Source organism: Anas platyrhynchos, chromosome 6 (genome assembly GCF_047663525.1).
Source record: "Anas platyrhynchos isolate ZD024472 breed Pekin duck chromosome 6, IASCAAS_PekinDuck_T2T, whole genome shotgun sequence".
NCBI lineage: Eukaryota > Metazoa > Chordata > Aves > Anseriformes > Anatidae > Anas > Anas platyrhynchos.
The window spans coordinates 35,584,574-35,607,313 of NC_092592.1; the positions used below are offsets into that span (position 1 = coordinate 35,584,574).

A 22,740-nucleotide genomic window follows, 5' to 3' on the forward strand; every position below is an offset into this window, starting at 1 on the left:
GCCTGGGAGAGAGGAGCTTGGAGCAGACTGAAGGAGATTCAGCCCAAATAGATCAGAAGAGACTGGCTGGTAGGGGCATCTAGCCAGTGATGTGGAGCTGGTCTGCCTGACTTGGGATTTTCCTGAGTTCTGCCAGCTCTTGTGGGCTATCTGGGAACCCACTGAGATGGTGTTTTTTTGACAGCTGTCCAACAAAACAGAGCAGCTGGAGTTGGATCTCCCCTTGTCTGTTAAGATTTCTGTTGCCTGGAAGCATCTGAGAATTAAACTTGGGGATTCTGATGATGAGTAGTCTGGGTTCAACAAATCAATCTATAACATCCTAATATCTAACATAACAACATAACCTAATTCTAACATAACAACATTTTATACTTTTTTATACAACATTATTATACTTTTAAAATGCCTGTTTGCTATTGTGATAAGGCCCTTGTCAAATTCAATGGTTTTTTTTCCTCTTTATCTAGTGAAAATTGCTAATGAAAAGTGAGTGATTTCTCCCTAGCAGATAACTGAACTGTCAAAACCATGCTACAAATGTTTTCCTAGGTCAATTTAGCCTACGCCTATGAAACAAAGGATGCACTGTGTTTAGTTCTGACCATAATGAATGGAGGTGACCTGAAGTTTCATATCTACAACATGGGAAACCCAGGCTTTGAAGAGGAAAGAGCTTTGTTTTATGCAGCAGAGATTCTTTGTGGTTTAGAAGACCTTCACAGAGAAAACACAGTATATAGGTAAGTATTCTTGAGAGTCTTAAGACAACTTTCTCTGGTAGAACAGAATTGTCTGCATCCCCCCTACTCATGGTGGTACAATATGGTTTAGGTGTCTCAGTGTCTTTGATGAAATTTTGCAGACCCATGTGCAAATACAGTACGATTCAGTAGTAGTGGAAGGAAGCAGTTGCTTCACTAAAAACATCATGTTTAAATTACACAGAACTAACACAAAATTCCCCCAAATCCTACCTCGGCATGCACTGAATGACCTGAGAGAATTATGAAAGTTCTTTAAAGAGATATAATTAAGGAATCAAGTTTCTAGTTGGTATGAAATGGAGATCATTCTATTCAAGCCTCTGTTTTAATTAGATTGTGTTGCATTAGGGGCTATGACACATCAGGCATGGGGAAAAAAAACACCTCTCCTGCCCCATAGGGAGCAGAATATATAGATGATGAAGGGAAAGCTGTGGCCCATGAGCCATGGTAGTGTGCTGTAATTGGTTTCATTCTCTTCTCATGTACTTTGTGCTGGTTTCATTCTCCTCTCATGCAGTTTCTGTTAGAGCAGGTGGAACCACTCTGAAGTCCGGGCACTCTGGACAAACGGTGCCTCTTTGCTTCCAGCTGAGGGCCAAGTGGGTTTGGAAAGCAGACACCCCTTTCATCTGAGAAGCTGCACATCCTCACACAGAGCACAACAAGCTCTCTGCTGGAGCACTGCTGGTGCTTCAGGACCTGCAGCAAACCCACATCTCTCCTTGCTGCCTCCTAGTTTTCCTGCAAAATGAGGCAGTCTCTAGGTTTCCATTACTGCTGCGGAGCTGGGACGCTGGCTGGCAGTGTCCTGCAGGCAGCCACGGACTTCCCTCTCTTCCAGCAGAGTAATTAACATAGGAGTGTTTGAGACAAAAGGCACAGATTAATGCTCTAGGACATGGAAATTCTAGTTTTGATTAGCTAGAGGAGCCAAGTTCTTGGTTTCCAGGCTGGCTTATGGTTATACACAAGCACTCTGTCAGGACATCTTAGGGTTTACTGGCTGGATATGAAGGGTAGCTCTAGAGAGAGCTCTCATGGCTCCATGGGGATTTATTTATTTTTCTTTAATCAACAACCAATATAGTTATAAACAACATTTAATGCTTGTCTTCATGGTCCTAGCTTGTGAAATCATTATTGCTAGCATTCACAGCAGAAGAGGTTCTGTAAATTGATGGAAAAACATCCAAGGACAATGATTAATAGACAATAACATGGTGGTTTGTTGTGCCTTTTTTTTTTTTTTTTTTTTAACTAAGCTACACTTTAAATCATTGACATGCCGATGTATAATAAGCATTGTGTATATGCCTGTATATAGATAAATTATGATATTGTTCCTTGGAGGAGTTCTCTAACAAATTGCTACTCGGTTGCCTTGCTGTGACTCAGATCTTGCTAGCTCGTACAAGGAGGGCAGACATAGATAATAAGCTGATTTATTTGGCACTGGCCCAGAAGTAGAATTTTTCAAGGAACAAAATGGAATTAAATGTTTAATGTCAACTGAAAAATCAGATCTTGAGTGACATATCTGGCTTCCTTTTTCTTTAAAAATCATCCTATCACATTCAGAAAACTTTTAGGAGGTATTATGTTGTTTCTTTAAAAAAAATAAATCGTAAGCATACCTTATTGATGAAAATGAAAAATACATTCATAACGTGACTGGTAAAATGCCATACCAATGCCACTCTCTAATAAAACAAATTAGATCTGGCCATCTAAAATAGTATGGGGCTCTAAGAGAAATGGCATCCTACCTTCTTAAGAGCTTGTTTCATGCTACTCTTAAAAGAGTTGCTAGTTTGCACTTCAGATGGCACATTCATTTTGGTGATGAATGATATTATATCCCAGTAGGTGACATTTTCTAGCAGTATTTCAGGAGCAGTTGCAGAGACCCCTAATTTGTAATACTGCAAAGTGTTTTGGGACCCGCGAAAAGTGCTATATAGGTCAATAAAATATAGCAACTAAATGCTACAGCTTTCTCAAGGTGAATAATTCATAGCAAAACACTTATTCCTCAGACTTAATTTCATTTTCTGTGAACAAAACGCTTCTGAATAAATCAGAGCATTCCAAAATACCTCCCCATCTCATGCACCAGTGATGCACACTGTGTATGTGACCCGAAAAAAACAACCGGGCCAGACTTCAGGTTCAGCATCAGATAAAAAGTCAGAATTGCCTTGTCAAACGAGGAGCTTCCATTATATTTCTCAACTGTATCATGTTAGTAAAGGTCAATGGGTTGATTGTTCATGGAAAGCAAACAAGAAAACCTTCTGTTTCTCCTCAAATTTATACATATATATATATGTAATAGCAGTGTAGCAATATATCTATATTATAGCAGTGCCTGCAAGCTCCAATCTGCATCGAGATCACAATGTCCTAGGCACTACAGTACACAGCAAAGCCTTGTCCACCATGATTAATTGTATTGTTTATGCTGTCCCGTAGAGCAGAACAATGCACTATAGCCTTTCCAGCATGGGCGCCGTGCCAGCAGTTTATGTTTCAGTATGTTTAGGCAAGGCCAGTTTACATTTCAGAAGCTGTACCATTGGGAAGCATATTTACATATAACCAGGTCCACAGAGGGCTCTTAATTCTTCTAGACATTTCAGCACAGAAATCACAGTCCTCCCTGACACTTCCAAGTGTTAGCCATGCAAAGGGAGCCGGCCTTGATCCTGAGGAACCGGAGATCTGAAAACAGAAATGACAAGTGATGGCTGAGGGGGAAGGCAAGTCTGCCTTAATTGCCCTAAATCACAGAGAACTGTAAGGACTGAACTGTTCTGAGTCTTCATGGAGTCTCTCATTTTCTCATTCAAAGAAAATATCTTTTCTCTGCTAGCATGCGGAATCCTTTTCATTTAGCCATAGCCATAGCTTTAGGTGGGACTAATAAGTGCTGGAGTGGAGGATGAAGTAACTAATGAAGTCTAAGTTCTTCAAGGAAATAGTTCTTAAGGGATTTGTATTAAGTCTTATAAAATAAGTAGGGAACACCCTTCACATATTTCGATATTGATTACTTGGAAAATAAGCTTGGTATCATTGGGCACCCAGTGACATTTATCTGGAGAGATTCAGAGTGTCTGAAACAGGAGAGAAGGGGAGATTGTTCACAGCATTCTGTGTTCTTGCTTGAAAAATATAAATAGAAATGAGACAGGTTTTGAAGTGTCACTTTCATCAATGTTGAAACTGCCACGTGTCTGTTCGGAGGAAAACTCATGGCACTGAAGTGATGCAGGAGGCCTCCTGCCCAGCCGCTGTGCAGCATGCGGCTCCTGTTGGGAGGGTTCCTCTTGCACACCCGCCTCTCTTTGCTCTTTGAAAAAAAATGCATCTTGCTGGGAAGCTAACGGAATCAAGCTGGTTTGCAAATGCAAGGAGGCCTTGAAAAAAGGCAAGACCGAGCACTGCTTGGATTTGGACCAGGCAAAATGCTGGGTTTCCGCAGGAATCCGTCAGATAAAATCAGGGCAGAAAACTGTGAATCGAAGCAGTGCACTTCTCCCTGCCTTACCCAACCACACTGGTGCCTGATCCAGGCTCCCCCCGCTCCCAGCTGGCTCCTCTCTGCCCCGTGCCCATGCAGAGGCTGCTCCTTGCCCCTGCGATGTCTGCGTAGGAGTAGGGAGAACGGCCGTACAGCTCCTGCTTCAACAGAAGCCCCCTGCCACCAGGAGAGGCAGGGATGGAGAGGGGCTGGCACGGACAGCACCTAAAAGCTGCAGCTGGTGGAGCTGGCTTGGTGTGGACAAGCCCTTTATAAGAATGACCTGCCACAGCTCTGCTGCGTATATGAAAATGGGAGATATTTTTTCAGAAGTTCATAACTTGGCTGGACTGGGGATTTTCTTTTTTTCCACATGAGCAGCGAAAGGCACATCTTTGACATCAGAGTGACCACCTTGCCAGTTTTCGTGGCACTGCTCCAAACCACATAGGCATCAGAGTTTCCTAAATGTTTGTAAGAAGAATTTTAATCTGGGCACAGCATTCCCCTCTCTGCCCCTCATTTTTCCAAACTAGCTGAAGCCGTTATACATGTGCACAAGTGTGTGTGCACACATTCACGTCACTGGCCTGAGCCAGACGCCAAGCAGAGCAAATCTGAGCCCAGCGGATTGCTGTTATCATTTTCATAAGCAAATAAAATATTTTAAAATGTTTAATATTTTAACAAAAATATTTTATAAAAGGAAATGTTGCAGAGATTTATCAACACACAGCACTACAAGGCTTGGTTTACAGGGTTTACTGGTCTAGATGGATGAGTCCATTATAGAGTGCATTATGAACTAAAAGCTTGGCTTAGTGGAAAAAATGTAACTCCAGTTTAGAAAAAGACATATGGTTTTGTTCTAACTACGGGGTGAGTTGCAGAAAGTTGTATTGGTTCCATGAGTTCCTTACTGTTTGAGTTGACACTCAATTGGTTTATTACTAGTAATAAATGCACTCACACACTGTCATATGCTTATGTTATCAAACCCAGCTTCATACAAATAACCGCTATCTTTCATTTGCAGAGATTTGAAGCCAGAAAATATCCTGCTAGATGATTATGGTAAGTCTCAGAGGTTTACAGAGGTTCTTTCACAGTAAAATAGATTAAGTTAGTTTTAGGATACATATTGCACAAAGACAAATAATGCTCTGAAGTGAATAAGAGGCTCAACATACTCTAATACTATGTCTTGGGGTGGGTAAAGTGCTAGAACTCGCTGCACGGGTGGAAGGAAGCAGCTGTGCTACACAGCAGGGTGTGTTCTTGAGAGCATGACTTTGCTGGTGGTGTCTGCCTTTTTTCCATTGTTTTTCCATCCCTATTGTTACAAGGCTAGCACAACACAAAGGACATTGTGATTTCTAATCTATGCTCCCCGCTCCATTTTCAAAAGTACTTTCGTCCTTTGCTGAGCCAGCTCTCATTTTATGCAAAGCCAGGTACCCATTTGCTGCTGAGGGCAGCGATAATCAAATCTTAACGCTGAGTTATAGACCAGATGTAGTCCCTTCAGCCATCAAAGAGTCTCAGAATTATGTCAGCCCATCCATCCACTGTGATCAGTTCAAGACACTCCACTACAGTATGCTACTCGGTGTCTTTTTTTGGTTTGCTTTGAAATGCCTAACGCAATCTACTCTAGTCCATAGCCTGGCCGTTAACATTTCACTGCATTATATCCCTCTCAGTAATTCCTCTTTTCCTTATCAATGAAGCTGCTCCAATTCAGTGATTTAGGACACTCATTTCCTCACATATCATAACAGTAAATTGCAAGAGTATTGTAGTGTTGACAACTGTTGTATTTTTGAGCTAATTTGGAGTCAAACGATTATATCTGCTTTGTGTTGTCCTGTTTGTTTTTGTTTTTCCTTCCAGGCCATATTAGAATATCTGATTTGGGCCTAGCTGTAAAAATCCCTGAGGGTGAATCAATCCGTGGAAGGGTAGGAACAGTAGGGTATATGGGTAAGTTTTCAGTAGCTCATCTTTTTGACAATTTGCTGAGATTACTTGAGCTTTGGAGATCTTTCTGCCATGTAGGCTTAAGAAAAAAAAAAATTAAAAAATCACATTCTGCTAGGTCCAGTACCCTGATGCAAACCAGAAAAAAAAATTAAAAAAAATAAATCTAGAGGAAATCAGAAGTCAAGAAAAGGCTGGACCACAGCAGCTCATAATGAGACTGGTCTACAATGCTAAATCAGCAAGGAAAAATTAGAAAAAACAAACAAACAAACAAACAAAAAAAAAAAAACAGACAACTGGAATTCTAGTGATTTTATCATAGATTTATTTCAGTAGGGCTATGTGCACAAAGGAAAGAAAAGATTTCTTTCTCATTGCTACTTCATATAGTATTTAAAAAGTATTTGTATGTTTATGATGAAGTGGCTAAGTCCACATCTATATTTTGCTATTTGGACAGTGGGAGGCTACACAAAAGAGTAGAGATTTGTACGTGGGTAAAAAACACACTCCCAGATTTAACTAGAACTGTCTTTGAAATTGCATGTAATTATTTTCATGCATTCTCTGGGTAGGCATACTTTGTGGAATAAAAATTGCACGTGCTTATTTGACTAAATAGAAGCTAGCTGATATGAGCCACTGTTGTATCATATGGAAGCTTTAATGAAAGAAAGCAAGTCAGTTGTCATTTCTAAGTTTTGTTATTTCAGTGTAATTCTGTGTACACACTAAGACTCTGTGCCCATGAGCATATGTGTGTGTGTTTGTAACCACGGATGGAAGGTAAGGATGCCTGCAAGGAAGTGACTATATGCCCACAGCAAACTGGGTGTTTGCAACACAAAACAAATAGATTTGTTTTTTTTTTGAAGGAGGGGAAATAAATTATAAATTGAATGAGAAGACAGAATTTGTTTTTGGATAAATGTCACTGTTGTTTACAGGATGTGTGCTTGTGTGTCATTTCATAAACAGAGAAGTCTGGAAGCACTCTTAAGACTGGGCCTCTCCTTAATACTTAGCTTCAACTTGGTTTTGTTTTGTTTTGTTTTGTTTTTTTCAATTGGTCTGGCTTGGTAGAGAACTCAGAAGACAGCATGAACATGGCATGTAGAGAAAATAGCATAGCATGTAACATGCTGCATTTTCCGTAATTCAGTCATCAGAAATCAGGAGGTGTTTTTATATTCTGCCCACCATTCTCTCTTCCCGCCAACATCAAACATTGTCACAGGATATATCTTTCTCCTCCACAGCTCCAGAAGTGTTGAACAACCAGAGATATACACTCAGCCCTGACTACTGGGGGCTGGGCTGTCTCATTTATGAAATGATTGCTGGGCAATCACCATTTCGCGGAAGGAAAGAGAAGGTGAAGAGGGAAGAAGTGGACAGAAGAGTGCTGGAGACAGAGGAGGTGTACTCCCATAAGTTTTCTGAGGAGGCCAAGTCCATCTGTAAAATGGTAAGGGGCTTGAAGGCCCAGTGTGGCAGCTGCATTAGCAAGCTTCATCTGACACGGTTTGAGAGGTAATGCGGTACCATAGAGGGGCTGCAGAGGCAAGCAATAATCAAGCTCATCTGTTGATGGGATGACTGCATTCTTTATTCATTCAAATTGTGTTTATTTGGGATCATGGTCATTTTGAGTCCTCTCCAAAGTTTTATGGCCAAGGGAGCGGTATCTATTCTCGTGAGACTTTGAATGTTAGTTTGTAGTCAAGAATGCCTTTCTGTGTTTTATAATCTTGTAGAAAAAATAAAAAGGACTTGATGATGCAAGACTCTCAGTGTCTCCTGCAAGGAACTGAAAACCCCATGCTTCCATTGTCTTTGGTGAGAGCTGGGGGTAAGCAGGACAAAGATTATGCAATGAAATTATTGTGACACTCAAATGTTGTCCCACCCCATCTCACTAACTTTGTTAGCAACTTTTCCCCCAGGGTGCCAGGGTATCCAGCTTTTTTTAATACTGTTGAGCTGTCCTTTAAAATGTTTTCTCACCCTTTCAGCTGGGAGTCATTTTCATAGCACAATAGCCATGTCTGACAATGGAAATCCTCAAACCCTTTGAGAAATCTCAAAGCTGTGTCTGAATTCATCAATGTCTTGTCGACATCCATCTTTAGAAGACTGAATTGTAATTTGGAAAGGGATATAGCCTTATTCTTGATTTGTTTGCTAAAGAGTGAAGTCTCCTTTGGAGACGGTGACATATCTATGTAAACTGTAGAGAAAGAATGAAGGGAGAGAAAGATCAACAAATAGGTAGTGAGAGTTGCACCAACATCTTGTGCAATAGGCAAGCAAACAGCATATCAACAACATTCTGGTTGGCTGGCTTCGTGAAGAGACACTGAAGTCTCCTTGCAAAGTAATGGTAGCATTGCCAAGTATCATGCCTGGAAGTCATTAACTCACAGTGCACCAACTCATTGCTGAATCCCCAGGGTAGTAATTAACTGACATCACTCTTGATAGATACTTTAGGCCATACACTGCCCTTAATCTGCGATTCAGAGCCCCAGCGTAAAAAGATGTAGGACAGCCACAGGCTCATACAGACCATTTCATGTGCTCAAAAGGTCTGCCATCTTTTCTCTAGTAGCATCTCAACTCCTACCAGGTGAAGAGCAGAGTCTGGTGGAGTGGCAGAGAGTTTGTGCACTTTCAAGTATTAGCATGAAATGAAAATGTCACAAGGCAAAAATGCTTTGCTTGTTCTGTAGTTAGTTGCAGGCGTGAGACATAAAAGAATAAAAATACACTTTTTAGAAAAATAACCAAGCCTTTCTTTAAAAGCTGAGAAGAATTAGTAGCAATGTAGCATTGATGGGATAGTGCTGGAGAAGATCTCCCTCTCCCAGGGGAGTAGACAGCAAAAGTCAGTATGTTGTAGTGGTCATTTTCATCTTCAAACCATAGAAACCCATGGTTTCAGGGAACCTCAGGAAATGATCTGTTTCATTCCCTTGCCCCAGGAAAGGCATGAACTGTACAAAAATCACCCCTAACAACTTGGTTATTACTGCTTTACTGTCCAATCACAAGTCGTGTTTGTTTAGGTGGTTTGTGCAAACTCTTAATGGACCCAAAGAGAATGCTGTCTTTTGTGAACATTAATGCATTAAAATTGCTGTGTCTTAAGACAGGAAAAGCCTTACTTCTGGTAATAAGTATGATGGAATATGAGGTTTTCCATCCAAAAGTCATTTTTTATAAGAGATTCTTTAAAAATCCAAGATTCTAATACATTTTCCCAAATTCTTTTTCCTCTTTATATTGAAAACTAGAACTGTGTTGCTTTCTATCGGCATCTTATCAGGGAACAAAAAAAAATAAAAATAAAAAAAAGTATAATTAAGTTTCCATCATACCTGGAAATCAAGCATAAAGCCGTAGTACATAAATTCAACTTGGGCCATCAGAAATATCCAAACACAAGAGGCTTACCTGTAGCAGACTCTTCACAGCAAGAGTGAGGAACATGTTTTCCACCTTGTCTCCTAGTCTTCAAAGTGTACTGCTCTGTGATCTGATAGCCTTTATTCACTTACTCATGAAAACTCTTTAGTGTCACTCCACATCAACCTTCCTCCCCTGGATGTTTATGCCCTTTGTGTTTTTGCAGGGACATACCATAGCTCCCATTAATCATCATCCATCCCATATTTCCATGTTTCATTTTCTAAGTCATTTCCCATAAATCAGCCCTCATTTTGGACTGAAGCAGAGATGAATAATAAATAATTAGGAACAGGGGCAGCTGGCTTTCTGGGAAGCTCCCCAACCCATAGTTCCCATATAACATAACTGCTTCATGTTTCTTTTTGTTGTTTTTTTCTCTGAAAAAATCCAATCTTTCTAGGAAATACTCCCCGTTTGTTGTTGTTATGACTTGTACCTCATTGACGTACGTGTGTTTCCCCTGACAAGTGCAGTCTTGCATCCAAGGATGTGACTTGAAGTGCATTCAATTGAACAATACTGGATAGGCCCTTCTTGCTTTCCTGTCATGTCTTACTCCTACAGCTCCCATTTTAGTCCACAGAAGGGATATCTGATTGGAGGGTGCAAAGAAGACAGAGCCAGACCCTTCTCAGTGGTGCCCAGTGACAGAACAAGAGGCAATGGGCACAAACTGAAACACAGGAAGTGCCCTCTGAAATCAGGATACGCTTTCTCATTGCGAGAGTAGTCAAATACTTATAAATACTTATAAATACTTATAGTCGGGTTGCCAAGAGTGGCTGTGGAGTCCTTGCATTTGGAGATATCCAAAATCCAACTGGACATGGCCTTACACCTGCTCTAGGTGACTCTGCTTTGAACAGGAGGGTTGGACTGGACCACCTCCAGAGGTCCCTTCCAAGCCTTGGCTGTTCTGTAAGTCTGATATCTGATTCCTTCCTGAAGTGCCACCCTAACCAACTAAAAGATGATGGATTCTTTTTTTCCTAAAACCAATTTCTTCTGTTCTTCACTCACCACCAGAACTACTGTCATCATGCTGCTGCTACTCCTGTCTGCTTTCATCCCTTCTCTCTGCTTTCGTCTTTGGAAACCAACTTATTCATATATTTTTATACCTTAAAGTTTATCAGTGCTGCCTAAGAATTACTTTCAGCAGAATAACTCTCACTCTTCAAATGATTATTAATGCTACAGCTAATGATAATAATAATAATAAAAATAATAATATCTTCTATTCTAAGCTTGTGCAATGAGCTTTACTGTTACCCATGCCTGAGATTTCTGACTCTTCTACATTTGGCCAGATTGGGCTGTGATTATCATAACCATAAGTAGTGCAATGTACAATCATTTATGCCATTCTAGCATCCTCAGTCCCCACAACACTGTCTTGTTTTGTTTATTAAATCAGAGACATCTATAGTATTACTTTTCTATTCTCTATAAATTTTTAAAAATAGTATGTTTATATCTGTTTCAGGGTTGAAATTTATCTCGGTGAACCCTTTATTTCATAAGCTTAGTCAATGGAATTGGTTTTACTATTCCCCTTTTCTCTTTTCATGAATTTCCCTTACTCCTGTAATTTTAAGACTAACATCTTTGAACTTAGAGTTATTTATTATATGGTATGATCTGGATATGAACTGACTGATCACGTGAAGATAAATAAAGCTGTGCTTTGGGGACTGCTGTCTTTTTTTAGCAATCCTCACAACGCTTGTTTCTTTTCGTAAAGAAAGCAAAACAAAGTCCTGGAAAAAGTCTCAGACGTTGCTGAGTTTGAATCCCCAGCTGGGATCAAATAAGTGACATGAAAATATCAGAGTTCTTTTTATCAAGAACAAGAACTTTAATGTAACTTCACCATTGTTACTCAAAGAGTCTTCTTTGAAAGTCCTTTTCTAGTCATGCTTTGTCTTTTAAGTCTAGACTAAATCCTGCCCTTACTTAGACACATCCAGTGTCACCTGGAGCCTTTATTACCAGGACATAAAGCTCTGCTGCTTGGTATAACTTCATGCCTAAGCCATCTTCAGATCTGTGTCTCTGTGAATTCTCCATAGGCTTAGGCTGTAGAATTACACTGAAACTATGTTTGAATGGGTCATTGCACTGCCATTCTGGGAGGGCTTGTCATCAGACTCATGTAGTTCCTTTTGTTCTGCTCTCTACTCATTTTAAATACATCCTTTGAAACTGTATTAAACAAAACTGTAGCGATGACTCAAAACATAAAGCTGTTATCTCTGTTTTCTTTCCCTGGAGAGATCCCAAATTGGATGCACATTTCAGGCTCAAACACAGGTTTACAATTGCAGAAAGCTTCTGGAGCTGCAGGAAATGGTGTAAGATTCATTATTCCTTGGAGAAAGGACGGACTTTCCCTTCTGAGAGCTATTCTAGTCCATGCTATCTCTTGGCATCCACAACGGAAGCAAGGAGAAGCATCTAGTTTTGTTTACTGCCATCTCTAGAGCTGGCTGCATCTAGAGCTTATCAAAATCCCCAAATTTCTTATTTTTTCTCCATTGTGGCTCTCCTGGGGTTCTCCTCAAGAGGCAGGTGGTTGCTTCTCTGCAGCTGGGCTTCACATGGAAATCCCATCCTTTCTGTTGTCTTTCAGTCCCAGTCCATTCCCAGCAGCCTGTTCCCTTTTGTGTCTTTCAGCCCACAGTGGCTAGCCACCCATGACCAACTGCATTCATACTTAGAGACTTTCTTCTTGCGTCAGAGGTTACTGAATACTTCCATCACAGAGGAGTCCAGGACCCCCCAGGCAGCTTTTTTCTATCCTCAACCATTCCATCCTCTGACCACACACACCAAACAACTTCTAACATTTACAGTCTGTCAAGGGTAAATTCCCAGATTAGATAAGTCTTCCCACCTAGTTCAGAAGCAGGAGAATCACTGGCTGCACAGACAGACAGTATCCCCCTTTCTTCCCTTCACGGCTGACTTTTAGAGCAGAAACTGCAGAGGTCTCCTTTATCACCTACAGGCAGGCCCAAATCTACCCCTTCCCATCGCAACTTGCTCTGCGGAGCACTGATCCTGAGAGCTTCAAGGCATCATTTTCAAAAGTGTATCAGAGCTGTGGGTAGTAAAAGTGGTCCTTTGGAATTCAGATTCTTCCAGCTGTCAGGAAAGCCCTTTCAGCATGAAAATTAAAGATTAAGAGAATTAATGTCTCCTCTGCCCTGCTACAGTAGAACAAACCAGATCTTGACTGGAATTTCCAAAGTAATCTTCTTTACATAGGCTAAATCAAGATGCCTGTTGGGATTAAAATACGAAAAAAAGAAAACTTGCCTCAAGACCATGAAAGCTCACGGTCTTACACACGCTCCAGAGAAGTGCCCTGAGAGAAGTCTTTTCCTCTGAGCTGGATCAGTGATGTTGTATCACATAACTATGTGCTCAGAGGACAGCAAGGCATTGAGATGTTTCTCCAAATCTTTCTCTATCTCTTTACTCTGGCCACTCTTGGTGACCAACCTTTGTGCCCATCATTTAGACTGCAGCAGCACTGGATGCAAAGGAAACTGTGAGGAACCGTGCTATTTGCAGCCTGGAAGCTGCTCTGGTGGCCAGAATTAGAGGCTTTTCCACCATCTCTCAATCCTTACAGTCTCGTTTGGCTGTTGCTGCTGCTATTGCTGAGGCAGGCAGAGCTGAGCAAAACATTATTATTTCATGTGTCCAATACCGTCTGGTCCTGTCCCATCCCTCCCCACACCTTTCTGGGTGCTTAGCCCCAGCCATTGTAGCTTGCTCAGGACAGGCTGGAGGATGGTCTCTGCATATGTGGGGAACATTCGGATTGTTGAAGCCATTTGCTGTCTCAGGCTGAAAATGAGCCCCCTAGTAAGACATGCAGAACTGAGGAGGCTGTGGAAGTAAGATAAGAAAACCACTGATGCCCAGGGGGTAGCAGAGCATTCAGAGAAGCCTAAAGAGCTGTGACCCTGTAAACCAGTGATAAACACGAGAAAACTCAGCTCTAGCCTGGCACCAGAGGAAGGACTTGCGAGCTCCCATTAGCAACAAACAGTCTTTTCAAGGTTCCCCTTCATCGACTTGATGTGGCTGAGACAGAAACATAACCAGAACATCGTGGAGCATACCCTGAGCTTGAAACCCTACAACCACCAACTCCAGACAACCTTGCCCTAGCAGGGAAGCTGCCTGCATCCTGGTTCCCAACCTCCTGCAGGGCTGCACCTGACCATCTACCTGATCTCCTAAAATGCTGCTTCTTCTCTTTGACCCTTCCAGAGCCTCTTGCTCTCCTGAGTGAGCCCCAGCCAGGACTTGCAATGTACAGCTCAGCATGCTGCCTGCCCTGGCTGTGGGGCAGGCAGCAGGGCTCCCGCCGCCCGCTGCCTGCCCGCGCTGCCCTTTCCTCTGCTGCCCCCCGGCGGCCCCGGGCGGCCCGCGCCAGGCTTACAAAACGTATAATTCTCGTGGAAAAGAGCTTTGGGGTTTTATTTCCTCCATGTATGGATAAAGTCTTTCCCCCAGAGTGGAGACTCCAGCAAAACTGACCTAAAAGCTTTTGTAAACATGGCTATTTTCAACCAACATTTAGTTTGCTGTTGCACTAAGGCACAAGTTATGCATCTCTTTAATGAGCAGAGATCTCTGGGCAAATTACAAGTTCTACTTCCCTCCTGTAGCTTAGAGAGTATGTCCTCCAGCCTTACTTGGAGATGAAGGGAGGGAATAAATGGAAAGAGATTTGTGAACCTTCACATTTCATTAGATTGCCTGAAGGCAGTGGTACATTAAAAAATGTCCCTGTCACAAGTGAGAATCTTTTTGCACCAGTCATTTGCATGCTGAGCTGTCCCCCTTCAACTGTTAGACTTGATCTCTTAAGACATTGATTTAGCCTACTTGACTCCATGCATATGATTTAAAAGATTTGGCTGCTTGTTCTGTGTCCTTATCCACCAACTAGCATGTGCCTGAGGTGTTCTTCCATTTAACTTTTCTTGCAGATGAAATACTCCATATATACAAGGTCCTCCAAGGATCTGCCTCCCCTGTCTTTTTGTTTATAGATCTGCTTATCTTATACACCGAGGATGCTGAGTTCAGTTAGTCTTCATTGCTCCATTATGAGTACCCAAGAAGTAGGCAGGACTTGCTGTAGCAGGTAGTGGTAGTGCATTGACTTTCTCTGAAAATAAATAAGGCTAAACTGAAGATGCTTACTGATACTGGTGCACTGAATCATCTTATGCACAAAGCCAGGTAGATCCATGGACAAAACACTCCTTGACTTCAACAGAGATAGGCCTGTGAGGGCAAAGTGTGGGTTCAATGTGTCAAGTGATATACCAGAGTATGCTGTGGTGGTGGGAAATATAACTTGGTATTGAATTAACTCTGTCTAAGCAACACAGGAAAATTATTCCTACAATAATGCAATGGGAAAAAAAAAAAAAAAAAGAGAGAGAGAGAGAAAATCACATGGGACTTATGGCCATGTATTTATATATGTTATGAAGATATGTCAGACCTCTTCCAGAAAGTGTCTGCTGAAAGTAAGCAGAAGAAGCAATGTCTATTTTGACTGTAAACACTTTACAGCAGGTAATTTTCAAAGGGTTTGACCAGCAGTTAGAACACTGGGATCCTAATCCATTTAAGTTTGGCCATTAAACAGCAACAATTACAATTCCCCTCTGTACTTCCCTCTGGGTATATTAACAAACAACTGGAGATATAAATATCATTGAGGAGCTCTTGCTTTTCTGACATGCATACCAATCTTCTTGGCATGTTTCAGCTCCTCACCAAAGACATGAAGCAGCGGCTGGGTTGTCAAGGGGAAGGCGCAACAGAAGTGAAGAGGCACCCCTTTTTCAAGAGCATGAATTTCAAGCGGTTAGAAGCAGGAATGCTGGATCCTCCCTTTGTCCCTGATGTAAGTACGATACACAGAACACCCACTGGCCTCTTTCAAGAGATTTGTTTCTAAAATAACTTCCCATTCTTAGAGCTGTCATCACTGCAGATATGGGTAGCAGACCTAGGAAGACGTGATAAGCAGTAGGGCTGAAGTGGGGAGGCTGGAAGGAGGAGGAGAGCTGCTCTGTATATATGTGTGCATGCAGGGTAGGTGGGCTTCTACATAGGGTGTTAACCTGGGGCTTCTTTCATTCCCACTTATTTTACCAGTCTTCTTGTGTGACACTGGAGACACCACTATATCTGTTCATGCCTCAATTCCCAAGCTTTAAACTTGGAACCTCTGTGTTCTCTTAGACACAGTAGTAGTGTGAGAATAAATATGCTCAGGACCAGATGGTGCTTGGAAAAATCAGCAATGAAAGCCATATGTATACACATAGGTATATAGATATATATGCTGAGGTGAGATCAGGATTAGGAAGTCCAAAGCTCTAAAGAACTGAGGAATGAACTGGATCCTTATGAAAACAGGCATTTGTTACAGAAAGTCTGAGCAGGTTCAGATATCGTGTCACCTCAGGCAGAATGCTTGGAGCTGAGATGGCATTTTTATCTCGTTAGTGTTCATGGGGAGTAGAACCCAATGCTGAGTCCTTACTCAGGTTTACACACCAGTCTCACACATACTGAAAGACTGCTGCATTGGCAATAGGAAAACTTTTTCCACCCTTTTATGGTATAGCTCTCTACCCCAGTGCAGAGTTATCTGATTATTTTCCTCCTGCAGGGCTCTCTTTCTGGGTAGGCCTCCTGTCCGTAAAGTTCCCATATGGTTCTAAGTAAACACTGCCATTTTAACTTATTAAGGAAAGTAACATCTTGGCAGCTCTCATTCACGTTGCTGCAAACTCAACCAAACCAAAGTGGTTTAAAAGCTACAAAAGTTTACTTTAGCTGCTCTGGTTTTGCTTTACATTTTACTATGCGGCCTAGTTATTCCTGCCAATTAGCCCATGGTGTTACGACCTGCTTTAGTGGGAAGAAATAGGAGACAAGCTACTATTTCTTTCTGATGTAGAAAATTAGAAAATTCTGGGCTGAAATTTGGGATTCGCCAGAGTGTATTAAAAGCTTAACTGTGGCATGTAAGGCCCAGAAGGCACCTCTTATAGACATATTTGCTAAAGCAGAGGCACATAAATTTTTATGGCTATTTATTGGGAACTCAAGAGCTGCCTCTAATTTAAATTATTTGGCACTTCATCCATAGATTTCCAAGTCTTTACTGAAGTCAGCTGAATTGCCCAAAGCTATATAGCCAATGGCAGAGGCTGTAATCCAAGCCATCTTTCCCCGTCCTCCTCTAGCCTTCTCTGTCTCCACAAAAATGTTGTGGATTGCAGCCACCAGAAATGCAAAGGGATGCAGCCTCCAGCAAATACGACTTTCCTTAGGAATTAGTTTGATTTGTTTGGCCACATTGCTCAGCTCTAGGTAAAATACTGCACAGTTGGACCACTGGGCTGTGCAGTCATGGTACCGTGTGTTGACAATATAATTCAACATGTGCTTCAGTTTGTTAGGTTGGGCAAATTCCTCAAGCCACCCCTCAATTATTCATGTGCCTCAAAGGGCAACTTTGTGTGGCTAATGGGAGCTCTCTAAGCACACAAATGACCACACTGTGTCAGGTAGCCAGTGATGACTCTTTCTGTTTTCTATGGCTGGCTGCTGGAATATGAGCTAAGGCAGCATCACTGCAAAAAGTCCTGTCTGTATCCCAGAAAACTGAGTAATTTATAAAGGTAAAGCCATTTGACTATTTGTTTGAAGAAATGCAGCCAAGTTAAAAGAGTTAATAGAGGTGATTCTGGACAGCTTCCAGCAGCTGAGCTATTAATAAAAACAATGGAAAAAAATGCCAAAAGATCTTCTGTTTTCTTTAGCAGTTAGTATACATTTCTTTAAACTTTTAAGCTGCAAAACCCACAGCTACCTGTGTAGGAGGTCACTTCTAACTGAGATCCCTTTTCAGAGCTGTCTCCAGTGTGTCACTCATAAATATTCTGTTTTTCTGTTGTTCCCTGTCTAGAAGAAAAGACTTTGATTTTTTCCTTGCTTTCCGTCCTTTTCCCCTCACCTCTTAACCATATGCTATATGGATGACTAAAACCCACTTTGTCTGCACTGATGCTTTAAAGACTTCAAAGTGGGATGCTTAACGTGCTTAAAGCAAAGTCAGCCTTTGATGATAAACATGCAGGCAGAGCAAGTTTGGAGAAGCAGGATGCATAGTCACTTGTTGTTAGGCATTCTCACTTGACTGAATCTGTGAATAGAAGCACATGGTCAGACTCAGAAATATTTTTTCTCTTGCTGTTTTTTTAATTCTTCTGCTGAGATAGCCCAGAGCAGTGTACTGCAAGGATGTGTTAGACATCGAGCAATTCTCCACAGTGAAAGGAGTAAACCTGGACCAAACAGATGATGATTTCTATTCCAAGTTTTCCACAGGATCCGTGTCTATTCCATGGCAAAATGAGGTAAGGATGTGTCATAGTAAAATTACTCCAATAAAACCCCTAACACAGATGGTTTTAGAGGAGCTGTATATTTCCAGTAATATACAGCTTCTGCATAGCTTGCCAGACTCTAATGATTTCATGAATTACAAATGGCCTCTTTCAAGATCTATAATGTACCACAGATGTCAAGTTCAGGTGACTGTATCTGTTGGCTGTGCATATCTGTGTAAATTGGCAAGGATCCTACTGTACTTCCTTCTCCTGTATTTCTACGGAGGTGTTTTGACAACAGCTCTGAGGAACTTCCGCAGGATGGATGGCAGTCCTAATGGACTCCATTTGTGATCCTCATCTAACAGCAGTTCCACTTGGGCAGAGGGGTGTTAATAACTGGGATTTTTTGAGTATGCCTGAATATACCTAATATTCTCCATAGTGAGAAAGAAGAAAAGACTAGAAAAGTGTGTGGGGCAACCTCTAACAAGACTGATGTGCAAACATACAGAACAGATTCAGCCTCTCTTATTCATACCTCCTATTTACCTTCTATAGCCACCAACAGGAATTCAACTGCTAACTCTCGTAACACATTGCTCAAGCTGTTGATGGCAGATGGTGATCCTGATCCTGACTTTGAACAACCTGGTGTTACTGGAATCTATTTAATGCAGATGTGTCACTTAATTTCTTTCTTTCTTTGTTTCTTTCCTATTGTATTCCACCAGATGATAGAAACAGAATGTTTTAAAGAACTAAATGTGTTTGGACCAAATGGTACTATTTCACCAGACCTAAATAAAAGCTTCCCTCCAGAGCCACCCAAGAAAGGATTGCTACAGAGAATATTTAAACGACAGGTGAGATCTTTTATGACTAAAATAAGGAACACTATTCTAGATGGCCAGTGTCACATACCATGTTATGATGATATTTATGCTATGATAAAGACAGAACATCTTAGAGAGGGCTGTCCATCACAGTCCAAATGTCAGTTAGCTGGCAATTTCCTGACTAATACTGCATATCCCAGATCTGCAGATATCCTATATCACCAGTACCATCTTTTTTCATCAGCATTGTTTCCAGTGGTTGAAAACTTCTTACCCAAACTATTTTTCAGTGCTATGCTGAAATGCCTTTTGAAATAGTTATTTGTTTTTGATAAGTTCCTTAAAACTCCTTGATTTATGTGTTAAAAAAGGAAAGAAAATGCAAAAGCTGAGTGAGATAGTCAAGGCAGGAAATCGAGGCTCTAGCGAAGAGAACAGACCAGAGAGTATATGATATACAGCTTTCATGTGGCACCATGACACAATTTGCAAGTCCAAATAACAGACTTATGTACTTCTGTAAAGTTAAAGTCATGCCTCAGCATTGGCAGGTAGCCTCTGTATTAGTCAGATTTAGTAGATACTGACATTTTGCAATGAACTGAATTTATTCCTGGAGTTCAAGTGAGTCTTCCTCAAGAACTCCCATGGTCCTCCTGACCTAGAGAGAATACAGGTAAGAACTGAAGAGTATTTTACAACCAGAGGTCTTCAAACAAATATCTTACAGTACAGTACATTATCACCATAAAATTAACAATGTTGGGCTAAAAGAAGCTTGGCATATTTGCAGAAGCTAATTGTCATTGTTTTCCTCTTTCTATAGCATCAGAACAATTCAAAGAGTTCTCCAAATTCAAAGGCCAGTTTAAATCACCACATAAATTCAAATCACGTAAGTTCAAACTCCACTGGAAGCAGCTAGTTCTGACTCAGTTTTATGAAATGTTACATCCTTCCACTATAGTCTATGGAGCTTCTATGGATGAGAGAGCATCCACCGTTCAGTGAAAAAAAAATAAAATAAAAAAAATAAATAAAAAAAAGGATCTCCCCATAATGGAGATTTTCTACCCATTCCTTCCAGTGGAGCCTCGCATTTTAAGAAGAAATTTCCACTCAGGTCTGTTTCTGGAGGTGGCACTCAAGACTGTGTGAATCAAATTTGTCTATTTAGAACATTGCAATAGAAATTCAATGAACATGACTACTTGCACGTATTTAAATAGCATCATACTAGAACTGAATTTTGTCTTTATTATTTTTAAAGAAAAGTTTTGTAAATTTCTCTATTGTCTCAGTTTACATTTTGTACATTTGTATTTAAATGAAAGTCAGACTTTGGAGGTGTATATTTTCCAAGCAGCAGCTGTAAAGCCATGTGTTTTAAGACATTTTTTTAAAAGAAAAAAAAAATGTGACTCAAGACTTCCAGAGCCTCAAACGAGAAATCATTCTTTTTAGTAAATCTAGAAAATTATTCATAAATCACTTTATCAGACTGGGTTTTATTGACATGCATTTTTATGGAACAGTTTATTCTTAATTATTTTACATCTGTATATTTGGTTTACAGCAACACTGCATACATTTCTCCTCTTCATTAATTTGTAATGTCTCGCATTAAATGCTAAAAGATACTGGCAAGGCTTTGATGTATTCACGAATACTACTTGCTATGCCTAAGGTTTGTGATGTCATTGGACCAGCACAGCTGAGATTTGCACTTAGTTACGTTGTTAGCTCATCATAATTTTCTTGGTTAGAAAGAGAACCCTATTTTAAACTCTTCTCCTTCACTGGTTTTTGAACCATTTCTGATGACAAGAAGAACAAAACCGAGTGAGAGGTAACCAGGAAAGCAAATGACCATTTCTTTTTCAAGAACTTGAAACCTGCACCCACTGAAATTAGAGCAAAACTCTAAGTGTTCTCAGTGCTGCAGTCAAAAGTCCAAGGCCTTTCCACAGTCACTCATACCAACCAGGTAGTAAGAGAGAAATTCAATAGTCTGGTTTATACTGACTGTGAGATTCATGTCAGCTCTCTAGAGCTGAGCTGTGAAAATTTGGAGCGGGATCTGAGCTGCTTTTGAGCAGTAGCAAAACCTTTAAGTTGTGTCTACATTTAAGAGATCTTTCACAGTCATGACAGACGTACATGACTCATCCCCTCAATTAGGTCCTTGACTTAATTGAATAAAATGTTAGTTATGAAATAACATTTCCCGCTTTTGCTTCCATCTTTCTTTGTCCAGGATCCTTTAACCATTGTTGAAGACTTTGTTCCCACTAGTATAAACAGGATCAGTCAGGATCAGTAGCAGTACCTGACACACCTGAACCATGCTTTTCACAGGCTAACATCAATTATTTTTAAGAATACCAGATCAAAACTATGGTTGCTTCCTTTCAACAGGAATTGGAAAAGCTTTGTACCCCCAAGTGCAGACTAACATGTTCTGTAAAAAAAATTTGTTCACATGCTTGTAGGCTGATGAGTTCACTCCTTTGGGTCAACGAGGAAGTTCTGATGCTCAGGCTGCTGTGTCTAAAGCCCTGATAAGGTAGCAGTGCAGTTATCCCAGGGTACTAGGAAGCACTATTCCTGAAGAAGTCTAAGTAGTCAAAGTTCATTTAGTCTATTCATTTATATCGTCTATCTGGCCACTGGAGAAGAGTAAAAAAATGCAGGTTAGCAGTGGCAAAGGTATGAGTGAGAGTCACAGACATTACATACTAGAACACCATGAAGACATGAAGAAGATATAGGAGAGAGTCAGGATTTGCATAAAGCATCTTACAGAGAAAAGGAAAGAAGATGGGGCTTTGGTGCCTTTCTCAGAAGTAAAATATGTTAAGGTGCAAGTCCACATAATTTCAAAATCTTCCAGTTTTCCTGGTCACTGGGACATGCAAGAAAGCTGTGTAAGTGTGCCATAACCCTACTGAGAATGTGTTTGCCTTTTTGCTTCAAATCAGTGTGGCACAGAAATTCCTTTTTCTCATGTAGGTGGTGCTCAGGGAGAGCTTCAGCCCCTCTCCCATGTCAGATGATGGCATTGCAGACCATATAGAACATGCAAGATTGTAGAGAGATAGTAATAGGTCTGAAATTTGAGTAATTTTTTCTCTCTGGATCATCTGCAAACTAAACCTATAATGGTTTCAGCTTCCTGACAGGAGGGGAATTAAATATTGTAGAGGTTGAAAGCCACTGCGTTTGGAGGGTTATACTACCTCCAGTTCCATTCTCACAGCCTGATGGAAAGCCACCTAAGTCAGCAGGATTCTGATCAGTCACTTTGGCATGCGCTGCACGGCCATATATTTGCTCTGAGAGGTTTTCCCAGGCCTTCTTCATTGACATGTAGGATTTCAGTTGCTTTCAAGACATATGGGTGAGAAGTAGAGGAACATGTCATAGCCAGACCACTGATGTGTGTCAGTGCACCTGAGGCAAGATGCACTTCTTACTTCATAGAGAGCTGCAAGGGATGTGCAACTCAGATCTGTTTTTGTCATTCAAAGACATCACCATCTAGCAGCATTGTGCATTTTGTGTTTGTGCACAGTCAGCTGACTTCCCCCCTAGGGGAAGGGGATGACAGCTGGGGGGCTAGGGTGAAGGACGAAGCTCTTTTCTCCACTACCGCCATTGTCTCACTTTGCAGCAAGAGACGAGCATATTCCCCCTTCAGAAAAATG

At 41.0% G+C, this 22,740-nt stretch overlaps 1 protein-coding gene across 3 annotated transcripts in view; it reads left to right on the forward strand.

Moving 5' to 3' along the window:
* The window catches only part of GRK5 (G protein-coupled receptor kinase 5), a 172,963-nt gene that overhangs the window by 145,350 nt on the left and 4,873 nt on the right, over window positions 1-22,740 (forward strand). The window contains exons 9-16 of one of the 3 annotated variants that reach the window (XM_038181479.2): window positions 553-743; window positions 5,330-5,367; window positions 6,187-6,276; window positions 7,536-7,744; window positions 15,554-15,691; window positions 18,084-18,221; window positions 18,929-19,060; window positions 19,860-19,928. In XM_038181479.2, the coding sequence (XP_038037407.1) occupies window positions 553-743; window positions 5,330-5,367; window positions 6,187-6,276; window positions 7,536-7,744; window positions 15,554-15,691; window positions 18,084-18,221; window positions 18,929-19,060; window positions 19,860-19,928 (1,005 nt within the window). Of the gene's footprint in view, window positions 1-552; window positions 744-5,329; window positions 5,368-6,186; window positions 6,277-7,535; window positions 7,745-15,553; window positions 15,692-18,083; window positions 18,222-18,928; window positions 19,061-19,859; window positions 21,257-22,740 lie in introns of those variants that run through there. The other 2 variants (XM_021273452.4, XM_038181480.2) reach the window with 2 other exon arrangements.